Source organism: Anolis sagrei, chromosome 1, assembly GCF_037176765.1.
Source record: "Anolis sagrei isolate rAnoSag1 chromosome 1, rAnoSag1.mat, whole genome shotgun sequence".
Lineage (NCBI taxonomy): Eukaryota > Metazoa > Chordata > Lepidosauria > Squamata > Dactyloidae > Anolis > Anolis sagrei.
The window spans coordinates 140,402,837-140,415,721 of NC_090021.1; the positions used below are offsets into that span (position 1 = coordinate 140,402,837).

A 12,885-nucleotide genomic window follows, 5' to 3' on the forward strand; every position below is an offset into this window, starting at 1 on the left:
AGCATGAAAGTGTGTCCCCAAATACTGCATATACTGTTTGACATCGAATGGTAATTATGGAAATTATTTCAAGGCTAAATAAGTGTATTTACATGGAAGAAAAAGATAATAATGATTTAATCAGGGTTATAAATTCCTTCTTAAACTATATATTTTTGTAAGTGGTTCACATTTCTATCCCTGCTTAGCAATGGTTAAGAGAGTTGCAAATCTCACTTATCAACTTTCTCTTGTAATTTCATTATCCTTGTCTACTATTGGAATCTTTAATCCTGTTAAGTGTGTGTACAGTTTTTGGGAACATGCTGCAGGCGTTTCTATGCACCCTCTCAAAAAACATAGAGGTGGCATCTTTGCTGAGAAGCATTTAAAATGTATACCCGTGTTTTCTGATCAATATGATAGAAATCTACAGGGCTGGGTTATGTTAGCTGCATCAAAGTGAGAGTTCAATGAGATAAAATGGATACATCTGTCATATGGATATGCCATTTATGCAGAAATATAGTTGAACCTTTGTGCATAGCCATTTACGTTGAATTGCAGTACAATAGTGTTTTTCTAATTTTAATTAGAAAGGCAACAGAATGCATGGAAACATTAAAGTGTAACAACCCCTTTGTTGAATTGGTATTTCTGGAGAACTTGTTGCCAGCAACTTCCACATTTATCTATCGAGTACAGTAAATAGTTGTCATAGTTTTGTTTCCAAGTTTAGACCAAAGTGGGTGCCCCATAGACTCAGGTTATGAACCTTGTGATATCAAGTCTGCCACAAAGAATTCAAGTACAAAATAGAAATATGCCCAGTATGCTGAATCTAACAATGTTTCTGTTTACAAAGCCAATGCCTGGGAAAGAATTGCTCTTTTTCTTTAAGATGGAAGTGACAGTCATTGCATCTGAATGCCTTTTGTATCTGGTGGAATTTACCTTTTGATACATGGCCATCAGTAGAGCTTTGCTGCTTATTCAGATGAATCAAAAGCAGATTAGACTGTTTCAGTCCAATTTGGATGAGCTCTGCATTTGAATAAAATGGACTGGTTCAGTTCTGGAATGGAGAAAGAAGATTTTTAAAATCAAGTCATTAATATAAGTAGGAAAAAACCCACACAGTGTCTCTCTGATATACCTGGGAGGAAGACATCAAGGCAGTGTGATGCTGAGAGGAAGCGAGACTTTGCTTGTTGTTAACTTTCTCATGCACAGTGGTGCATCAACCTCACCAACATTCTCCAATCGTAATTTTGGGTGGGAGGGGCAGATTGTGTGAGGGCATTGAAATTATACGATTAGTAATCCCCTGGAATATCTTGGTTTTATAGCAGATCATAAACAAGCTGTGGTAGAGTGTATGGTGATTGATTGCCATCAAAATTGATCGGAGTCTTTTCATTTTATTTTTGTATATTTCTCTGTTTAACGAAACTGTGTTTTCTAAATAGCAAAATTTATTCTTCTCCCACTCAGTTGCCCCTAGTTTTTGTTAATATAGGTGTTAACATGGAAGGTGAGTAGACAGAGTCTGTTCAGGCGAGATAGATCATTGTGTGGAGCCGCTTTAAAGTGGAAGCCTAAACAACGAGATTCATGTCCAAGATCCCAGGAATGCTGTGAGCCTTCATTATAAAGAAAGTGAGAACCACCTAAGAGCATGAACAATACTCCAGCACCCTGTAAGGCAGCATCCCAGCAGTTGCTGAGGAGAGAGATAGAAGAGTCTCGGCAGTTGGGCTGCAGGTAATAGATGCAGGAGCCCCCAGCTTCCTCCCCATCTAAGAAGTTTACACAAGCAACTTTGGAAGAGATGACAGGAGTATGGTATCATGAGAGGAAAGATTCAATGCCAGTCCAGATCACCAAATGCCTTAGGGGAGAGTAGGGAGATCGTCAGGGGTATCCAAGCAGTTGGTCTGTTGATCATAAAATATATTATCATTCCAACTATTGCCTTAAGCCCTGCCATTGAATGTTGTCATTTGGTTTTCTGGTTAAATAAAAGTATCATCTTAAAATATACTCTCGTGATCACATTTTAGGCAAATTTTAAGAGACTTGGCTCTCAGAGTGACAAATGCTATAGGGATAGAGCAAATGATCATAATGGACATGCTGTTGTTGTAACGTGATGCATATGACACTGTTGTCCTCCATTTATTTCATTTGTACTCTACCTTTCCCATAAAGATGCCCCATCACCTTGAACATTCTTATGACGTAGGTTATACTGAGAGGGTGTAGTTGTACTAAAATCACCCAGGGAGCTTTATATTTTTTAGAATGAGAAATCAGGTCTTCTGTATCCTAGTGTAACCACCATACCACATTGCTGTAGAATTCATATTTCTGTATCCTCCAGACCTGATTTCTGGTGTTTGTCATGACTCTTGCCAGCATAGTAGGCATTATGTTGGCAATTTCTTCCTGGATGTTGGTCTTCAAATCTTATAAGGTCCTTGGATGGTTCACATAAACACGGGGTTCCAAAAAACCCCATAGAAAAAAATCACAAGGGGCCAAATCTGGAGAGCAGACTGGCCACTCCAAATCCGCTCGAAAAGTAGGCCTCAAGGGCAAAAGCATGCTTCTCACTGTTTCAACGCATGATGGCGACTGAACTGTATCAGGACAAAACTTTATACTCCCGCCTCTCGAATGAGACCACTAGCGCTCCACTATGTCTTCAACCGACTGAATGGCACGCATTTAAAAAAAGGAAGTTATGCTGCCTCACCCTGTATTTTTCCACTGCCTGAAGACCTGCGCTGAAAGGTTACTCACCCCCCCCCCCAAGCGCAGTGATGTGAGTGTATGAGGGACTACAATTGAAAGAAAGATTGGCCCATCTGTTTCTGATTGATTGTGAAAATTTACTTCAAAAGTCCAATTGTGGACTTTCTAAATTCCTTGAAAAAATATATGGAAGCACACAGAACGGTTGTGAAGGTGAGGTAGTGAACAAGCCGAAATGTCACCTTATCCCTGCTGATGGTTCAGATGGTTTCCCAGCTTGGGAACTCTAAAGAACAACCACATTTTAATCCTTGCTCTCAACAAATACATTCAGACATCACTGCAGGGCTTTTAAGCATTATCGTCCTTTGAGTAATGGAAGTTGTATCCATGGAGGTTTATCTCTAATTAAAACACAACATCACTTTTAAAGATCTTTTGCTGAAATCCCTAGGTTGTGCTATATACTAAAATGTTTGGAGTTTGGAATGTTTTTGTATTTTGCATCTGGTGATGAAGTTTGTTGGATTTGGTAAGCAGTTATTTAAGCCTCTTATATAAATAAATTGTACTCGCTTATGAACACATATTGGGCACCTTCAGAGCCTAGGAATCTGTAGCTTCTAAACTAATAGTAAACAATAAAAACTTTCTGCTGTCTCTGATGTAACATGTTGTGGAAACTGAATGAAACTCAATTATGTCTGCCTGATGGAATGGCAGGTACCAGTCAAATAGTTCCACCCTTCTCTGCAGTCTTCCATGAGATCCCAAATCCGTTCTGTCGATTGAAAGACCTTGCATTTTGCAGTATGCAGAGAACTGCTTATAGGCAGAAAGGACAGGAATATTATATTGTTCATAGAGCTGCCAGCTTGTATGGCATTGGGTGCAGTCCTTTATTTTTTAAAACACTGAGGAAATAAGGGCGATGGGGAACAAACATTACAGTAAGTCTTCTCTAGTGACAAAAACATTACATAGAAAGTGCCATCTTGAGCCTGAGATGTTTTGTTCTCTCCCTGTGCCCTTCTGGAAAGGAGATTGTTTGCATAAGGTGGCTTTCCAATGTATTGCTCAGATTAGTTATGTTAGCAGGTGGATCATTTTGAGAACTCTGCTTCCCACAAGTCTTTTCCTACCTTGTGATTATCTGTAGATATGTGCTATTTGTAATCTGTATTCAAATGTTTGTATTTAAACCTATAAAGCTAAAAGCTTCTCTTTGAAAATGTACAGTTATACAATGGAGCATATAGAATAAGACTGAAATAGTTTCTAGAATATTGTTTTCATTTATGGGGAAAAATATACCAACTTTCTTTGGTCTTTTTAATGCTTGAGCATAAGCACTGACCCTGAAAATGGAAAATGCTATTTACTTCACATAAATCAAAATAATATTTCCATTACGGAATTATCTAAATCACATAGGACAATAGTTCAAAACATGTTTCTTTCAAGTAGCTACTGAACAATGCTTGTGGCATACATAAAAGTTTACATTCTTTTCTGCTTTTGGTTCGTATTTTTGTTTTTGGCCAGGAACTGGCATTCTGTCTCCATATTTTATCCCTTGACAATGGATCACCCAATTCAAAGATTAGCTTGAAGAAATTCCATACTTTGTCTCTGAAAGTGAGCATAGTGCAATAGTTTATATAACTAAAGCTGGTGTTAACTTAGAAAATTACTGACAAATTCATCAAAAGAACTACTGTAACATTTAACACATTGAAGATTGAGAAAAGTGTCACCTCCTTTTATAAGTGAAGTAGCCTAAACAAAACTTCAGAAGATCGAGCAACCATCTTAAACAGTTGCAGAGAAGTTGTGAGAGGCAGCAGTGGGAGGGATCCTATTGAAGTGGAGGTTTTATTTGTTCAAGTTCCCTTTGCAGACGTTTGCTTATTCTTCACATTATAATAGACCAGACTGGTATTTAAGAGAGTCAGTCCCTTGTTCTCTGGAGAGGGTTTCTGGAAAGTTTTAGTGGCTTTCCACCATGTGGACAGGAAGGGAAGGATCAGTAGAATGAACCATTTTTACTGTTAGTTACAATCCTGATTTCTTTGGTATGTGCTTCCATGAGAACATCAGCCTAAAACGCCACAGTTGGACTTATGGTTGGTGCAATTAGTTTTCTTAAAGAAAAGAAACAATTGTTTTAGGTCTGCTTTTGGTGCCTCATAGATGCGAAATTGTTTGAGTCTGTAGTTAAGGGTTGTAAGGAAGCTAAAACAAGACATAGATGTGTGCTGTGATTTTGGTTCTCTTATTTGTATGAAATACATTAAAAACATTTTAAGTCAAGTCCTGTATATGTTATTGCATTAATTTTTATAGAAGCTCCTGAAGATTAATACCATATCTTTTCCTATGAGTTCAGTTGCAATAGCTTAACTTGAGAATTTTACAGTGTTGCCTTTTTTTTTTGGTTGAAGTAGTACAAAATGTCAAAAATTAGAAGGAAGGTCACAGTGGAAAATACCAAGACCATATCTGATAGCACATCCAGAAGACCCAGTGTATTTGAAAGACTTGGACCCAGCACTGGAAGTACTGCTGAGGTGAGTCGAATCTTTGCTCTTAATTTAGCACTTTGAGACAGACTTGAGAGGAAAGTTTTCATTTTTGGTCAGTGGAGGGGTGGAGCCAGATGGCGTGGGAAGGCTGTCAAAAGGCAGGACCAAGAAACTACCTTCCATTTCTGCCCTAAAATGAGAACATCCCCTACCTAGTATTGGCTCTACCATCACAAGAAGTTAGGTTATCTTGGTTATTTCTAGATATTCAAGAGGGAAAAAAGAGAATGAAAAGCCCCACAGGCTACTTATGGAGATTTTCATTTCTCAATTTGGTAACTCGTGGACTGTTGTAGTTTGGAACAGTTCAATGTCATGAAGGGGTTAAAACACTCAAGGATCCAATGTTTCTGCCTAGATTAGTGGTTCCCAACCTGTGGGTCCCAGTCTGTTTGCCAGCTGTTAGGATTTCTGGTAGTTGAAGACCAGAACATCTGGGGACCTACAGGTTGATAACTACTGGTCTAGATAAAGCCAAGAACACTATATTCAGACTAGCTCTCTTTCCAATACAAATTTGTCCTGCACTATGTATGGGCAACAGAAATTGAATTTTCCTTAGGTATGATTGACTGACAGCTTTGTATAGTAGTGGTGTTGTCTTGCCTTGGGCAAATGGCTTGGCTTAATGGCTGCAGCCATTTATGCATTAAAATATTTTTTGCAGGTATCCTAGTTGTAGTGTGCTTTAATCACCTTTGTTCTGGTATAGACTGGTCTTAATTTTGTGGGCAAATCTTGAAGGATAGAATCAGAATAATAGAGTTGGAAGAGACCATTTATGCATTTTTTTTTGCAGGTATCCTAGTTGTAGTGTGCTTTATTCACTTTTGTTCTGGTATAGACATCTTAGTTTTGTGGGCAAATCTTGAAGGATAGAACCAGAATAATAGAATAATAGAGTTGGAAGAGACCACATGGGTCATCTAGTCCGACCCCCTGCCAAGGAGTTAATGTAGAAAGGATCCTTCTTTAAGCACAATAAATGACCTTCTGTTCTTTTCCAGCTCTGATTCCCTGATCTCTGCTGTAATTACTTGGAACTTATTTTGTGGGTTTGTGGGTTTTTTTTTTAACAAAACAGACCGTACTTTGTGGAGTGTGACATCCACATGAATGAATTATTTAGCGCTTATACCTTCAAATGTAACTTATAGTACTGTTACTGAGGAGGAGAAGGTATAGGCACTAAAAGTGCTCATGTGTATTTTTCACATCTCCATTTCATCTTGATGTATGTTTATTGTGCATCAAGGTGAAGTGAAGCTTAATTCTTACATAGAGGGGAAAATGAAGAGATAGTAGTTGTTCAGGTAAACAGATACTGAAATGTCTTGTGTTATCCAATCTTGCTTGCAGGGAGCACTGATGAATCTAGGACTATTGATTTTCATTCTGTTACTGTTGGGTGGGAATATTTGTGGTGTGTGTTTTCACACATAGAACTTCCAAAATTAGTCTGAAATTCACCCAGTAATGTCTGTCTCTTAGACACAGTGCCGTAACTGGCTGAAGACTGGCAACTGCCTCTATGGGAACACATGTAGATTCGTACATGGCCCTTCACCACGAGGTAAAGGCTTTAGCAGCAGTTACAGAAGGTAAATGAAGAATTCAGCTTTATATTCACATGCTTGCAAAAGCTGTTTTCTTGCAGTCTTATTTTAACTTACAATTCAGTGATGTGGATTATTAAAATTACGATTTGTGTGTAACTTCAGAGTAATGTAATGTTCTTGTTGCATTTTAATTTCTATTTGAACAGTTTTGCCTTTGTCAAAAAGGAAGGGAAGTCAGAATAAATGGATTGTTGTAAAATATTTCTACAGCTTTTGTTTTGCTCAATTCTGTCTTGCAGCTACACAAGAGAGCACTAAACATCTCAGTTTTACAACCTCACCATTAGCAGTGTGATTAGCTGGGAATTCTAATTATTCACTGTGCTCTCACAACACAGCACACCTTCATAATTGGCTGCTATGGGAAAAAAATTAAAAACAGTACCTAAAATGAGAACATGATTGTGATTTGTAACTTATGATAAACAATTTATTTTCTCTTAAATAGATTTAATCTCTGACATTCGTGTTTAATGTACATTTAAGATTGAAAACTGTGCAGTTCAGGATTCTGTACAAGAGGCTTGCTGTACAGTGGGGCATAGCATTGAGATTAGAGGCGTGTATAGGATTATATGGTTAACTGTTGCTGAAAAATGCTAGATAGGCTCATAATATTTTCATAAATTTGGTTTTTATTACCCTTAAGAAGCACAAAATGTGAAGGTAAGCTGTGATGTGAAGCACATTTCTAATTTTGTCTTGCGCATGGATTTGCAAGTGTGATCTGATTCTACTTTATCAATCTAAATGTGTTGATCCCATAGTATAAGATGTACCCAACAGTACACAGCCATTGCATAGCTATTATATGAACCTGTCAAATTGCCTTATATCTGTTGAGACTATTCCTCTATCCAGTCTGATATTCTTAACATTGACTAGATTGAAGGTGTCAATCAGGGGGGAAAAAGAGGAACTCAAAAGCAAAAAAGTGTGTTAAGATTTTTGTAGTTAAAGTCGGGATTATGTCCAACAAGAGGGAAGTACATGCATGCCCTGGTAAATTGTGCTGTTTGAAGAAATATGCAAAATACTGTTTACAAAATAAACATAAATCTTATAGGACTAACAAAAAGTCACTCATTGAAAACAGGAAGACTATGAAGCTGTGTGGAGGATGGGAAAGGGAAAAGAGCAAGGAATGACAAGTGATTCACCAACTTCACAAGGTGTGATTAAGTAAAAATTTCAAAAGAGTCCAGAGGAAGAAGAGGGGCCAGTAGAAGGAGAAGAGGAGATGATGAGGAGGGAAAGAACTACCTTAGTAAACGAGCTAGAAGCAGCTGGGTGAGGGATGCAAAAAACTGTTGGGTGCAGGAATAAGAAAAAAAGAGTAGTAAATGGACAAAGCACAGGTGCAGAGGCAACAAGGAGAGGCAACAAGAAGGGCAAACATGTGGGGCCATAGAAAGACAAAATGGTGTGAAATGAGAGATATATGGAAAGTGAAGGCCTAAAATTAATTTATATTTGGAAGAAAGGGAAATGTAAGACAAAAATTCTTGTGAGGGGTGTAAATTTTATTTTACTTCAACATTTTATTGGGATCTCACATGTTCTTGCATGAGCTGAAACTACTTAAATGTAATCTGGATTTATCTCTGTTTCTGGCACAATACATAGGGGTGTGAATAGGGGTGTGTTTCCCCCCCTTAGAGCTCTCAGAAGGCTAAACAGTGCCTCATAACACATTGGATCATCTGAATCAGCAGAGAGGCTCAAATGTATAGACACATATTGTTAGCTCATGCACAAAAATGATAAAGCACATTATTTAATAAAGCAGTCTTTTCCTTACCAGATGACTTCACGTAAAATAATTGTTGCAGGAATTAAGTATCTTCAGTTATGTTTTGTGCTTTAGTGACTGTTGTTCTGGTCAGGATGACTGTGTTCTTGATATGTAGCAATTTTAGTTAGTGATTGAAATTAGTAAGTCAATCATCAATTACAATCATTAATTCAAGTTGCAGTCCTACGCCTCTCCAGAAGTAAAACACATCTAACTCAGTGTTCATTTCTTCTGCATAGTTGTGTATAGGATTGCACTGAAAATCTAATTGTTCCATATTGTGATTTGTGCATTTCATATGTATTTTCAGACAGGGCATGAAGTAATAGGGATTTTGAAATGAGTGGATTTTATTCTCTCTGTAGTTATGGAAATAATACCTATTCTTGATATAGATTATTATATCTTCTCTAGCATGAATTCTCCCTGATTCCTCTTCCTTTTTTGTCATATAGATTAGAAATAGTATGTATTAACATACTATATCAAAATCAAATTAGAGATTTTGTGAGGTGTGTGGTCTTGTTCTTTGCAGGTATTCAAGTGAAAGAGAATAGACTGAGAAAATTTGGGGCTCCCTAGATCATGTTGGACTTCAATCAGCCAGCATGGCCAGTGTGCAAAATGACGGGAATTGTACTTTACTAACATACAGAGCAACTGCCATATGTACTCATGTATAAGCCAACCTCAAGCCACGGGCAGGTTTGAGAAAAAAATTCTAGATTATGATATGACCTGTGGATAACTCAAGGACCAATGCCTTCATTTCCCCGCCCAGTCATTCAAAAAGGGCAGAAGTGTAACCATGCTGATGAGAGTAGAGAATCATAGAATCATGGAGTTGGAAGAGACCTCATGGGTCATCCAGTCCAACCCCCTGCCAAGAAGCAGGAAAATTGCATTCAAAGCACCCCCGACAGATGGCTATCCAGCCTCTGTTTAAAAGCCTCCAAAGGTTGGTGTTACTTTTAGTTTGTCCCAGGATAAACTCTTGAAAGAAGGAAGTGGCTCATTTTTTTGGATATGAATTAAAATACAGTACTCTCATTGATCCTTGGATGTTGGCCAGTTTTTTTGGATTGATTTTTTAACTAAAATTTCTAGACCTGTATATGAATTATAGGGTAAGTTTTCAACTCCCATGTAGGGCATCTCGTCAATCAGTGTGTGTGTTTCAAGAGAGCTGTCATCCTTCCAACCTGATAGATATTTGGCAGAATCAGATGTTATTCCAAAAATATTTTTAAGGGAAATAGAATTGATGTTTCAACCATCAATTATGCTTGAAGCTCAAAACCTCATTCTTTTTAGTTTTGACACCATCTTGACATTTATAAACATTTTTGAATAGGGAACATAAAAATGTTACAGCTTCATCATTTTTGTGACTTATTATTTTTCTACTAGAACTATGGAAAGAATACCGAGGTTTAAATGTAACAGAACTAAACATGATGCCTATTGGCTAAAATACAAAATTGTTTTGGGCTTCTTTCCAGAAATACTTTTGTGACTTCTGTGTGTTGTGAAATTTCTGTTGACTTTAATCTTTGTAGTCTCCAAATTTAAGGCATTGTGGTTGAGCTAAATTGAATGATATCCAAACAAGAGAACATTCCAAAATAATTTTCACTGTTAAGATAAAACAGTAAGAAGTGATGGTGTGTGTGTGTGTGTGTGTGTGTGTGTGTGTGTGTAGTGAATCTGCAGTGTAGATTTGAATCAAGAACCTATCTTTTCTGGAGTATATTTGGGTACCGGACTACAGTACAGTAGTTTGTTGAAAAATAGATTCTGATGTTCTAAAAAAGAATGACAACTAATATTATATAATCCAGTAAACATACTTAGCTTGCTGTTGTGTATATATTAACAGCATCCAATCCCTGGTTCCAGTGAGTTTGGAGTAAATCTGTATATTTGCAGACACCTCTTTGTCATGTTCCCTTTTAATAGTTGTAGATATACTTTTAAAGTGCCCATCTTCAAAACTAATGTTCAAAAATTCTGTCAGTGGCACAAAAAGAGAAATCTTGGAAATTGTCCCTAACTCACAGCTAGATCTGCTAAATAAATTCAGAAATACTTTTACTTGGGAGGGAGCTAGTTTTTGTTCTTAAGTATGGTATTCTCTCCTCTCTCAAAATACCTCCTACTTTTGAATATAAGGAGTCATCCTGTGTTAGATGGGGTAAACAAAAAACAAATGCATATTGTATACTGGTTTGGAATCAGAGATTTGTCTTCCTACGCTAATAATTTATCCCTACATGTCTGTTTCACTTTCATACAAATAAGGGGGATGTTGTGTAGCTAACCTCGACTGAAGCAGAATTGATCACATCCTGCCTCAAGATTAGACCTCAGAACTTTGTCCAGTTCTGGAAAATGTAATAATATGTAATATTACCAGCTTCAATTGTTCAAAAAGCTACTTTAGGCATTCCCAACATTTGTGCTAGTCCAGCAAAAATTTTTACTTTTTATCTTTGAATGCTAGACAGTTGTATATCATCCTTGAAAACTAAATGTTAAAAATACTTTAGTCTCATTATTGGCATCATGTTACACAATTTCAAATTTCTATAAAGTGATTCCTGGTGAAACAGCTAAAATGTTATGAGTTTAACTTTTGTGCCTTCTTCTTGATGGATAACAAGGGAACTTGTGTTTAGTAGTGACCTTAAATGTCAGCTCCTAATGGCTTTAATTTTAATTATTGCAAGTTGAAAGATGGATCCTTTGGTTATTAAACAGCAGTACCTGAATAAAGCTTGGCATACCCTAGCTTTGGAAACAGGAAGTTATCTGACAAGGAACATGAGTCATGCTAGCTACTGGATTTTGTTATTGTTTTTAATTTGGACACGCTTTTCTCATGAAGTGTCCATTTATACTTAGCCTTACTTAGAACTTTTAAAATCAGGTCTGCTTTTCTATAAATATAATTTATTTTAATTTGCCTTTTCTGGTGGCTAGAATGGATTAAAATACTAAAATAAAGAATTTCCAAATGATGAGATGTCAATTTGCAGTTGAATGTAATAACTTTATATCTCAGCTCAGCATGTGCAGATTGAGTATGCCTTAGCTGAAATGCTTGGAAACAGAATTGTTTTGGATTTCCCCCCAATTTTTGGAATACCCTTATTTGCATATATGCACATAATGTGATACCTTGGAAATGGAAACCAAAACTAAACAAGACGTTCATTGATGTTTCATATACACCTTATACACATAGTCTGAAGGTAATTTTATACACTATATTCTTAATAATATTGTGTATAAAACAAAGCCTATGTTCATTGAGCTATCAGAAAGAAGAGATACCATTATGGATAATTTTGGAGTATTTTGAATTTGAGAATGCTCAATCTATATATGGTTTAATGTGAATGACTAACTCTTGCATAATAATAGCCATGCAAAGATGTAATTAATATCTGGTTTCTTTGTCATATTTTTGTAATGAGGTGAGGTTTTGATAGTATGGCTAGTGGCTTAGATTATTTCTGCTATTGTTCAAGAATAGATGAAATAGTTTGGTAAAGCATCTTCAACTTGGATAGATTCAACTGCACTTTAGAAAGTTTGGGAATACGTGTTTTCCACTATTCATGTGTGTTACATGAGGGGAGGTATGTTAAACATGTAGAAAACAGGAATGTTGACAAACATTCTAAGAATAAAAATGCCAAGCTACAATGCAAGCTATAAAATACAAGTTTTAAAATAAATCTTGTAAAAGTAGATATTATTTCTTTCTACTTTATACAGGTCACCAGAAAGGCCTACAGGTGATCTTCGAGAAAGAATGAAGAATAAGCGACAAGATATTGAAACTGAACCGCAGAAACATAATACAGAAGAACAGTCTTCTCCTGCGAGGGTAAGAATGGGTCTATTCCAAGATTGCTATAATAGCAGTAGAATAAAGGTTGCTTCTTTCAAAATACAGTTAGTGGATGGTCGTCTTGAGTTTGTAAAGAGAACTAGAAAAGTAAAGAAGGGATGAGTGGATAAATTGACTTTTACCACCCTCTTATTCTCATCACTAGCTTTCACACTATGGTAGTTTTCTAAACATTCCAGAACCACTTTTGGGAGGAATACCTAGGAAGGGAGGGAGAAATGGCCAAAAGTT

The 12,885-nt window shown here is 36.7% G+C and overlaps 1 protein-coding gene across 2 annotated transcripts in view; it reads left to right on the plus strand.

The window, feature by feature from the left end:
• Positions 1 to 12,885, plus strand: part of ZC3H13 (zinc finger CCCH-type containing 13) — a 39,368-nt gene that overhangs the window by 4,017 nt on the left and 22,466 nt on the right. Inside the window, exons 2-4 of one of the 2 annotated variants that reach the window (XM_060786470.2) lie at positions 5,181 to 5,306; positions 6,813 to 6,922; positions 12,519 to 12,630. In XM_060786470.2, coding sequence (XP_060642453.2) covers positions 5,190 to 5,306; positions 6,813 to 6,922; positions 12,519 to 12,630 — 339 coding nt within the window. In that variant the 5' untranslated portion in view covers positions 5,181 to 5,189. The remainder of the gene's footprint in view (positions 1 to 5,180; positions 5,307 to 6,812; positions 6,923 to 12,518; positions 12,631 to 12,885) is intronic. The other variant, XM_060786480.2, reaches the window with a different exon arrangement.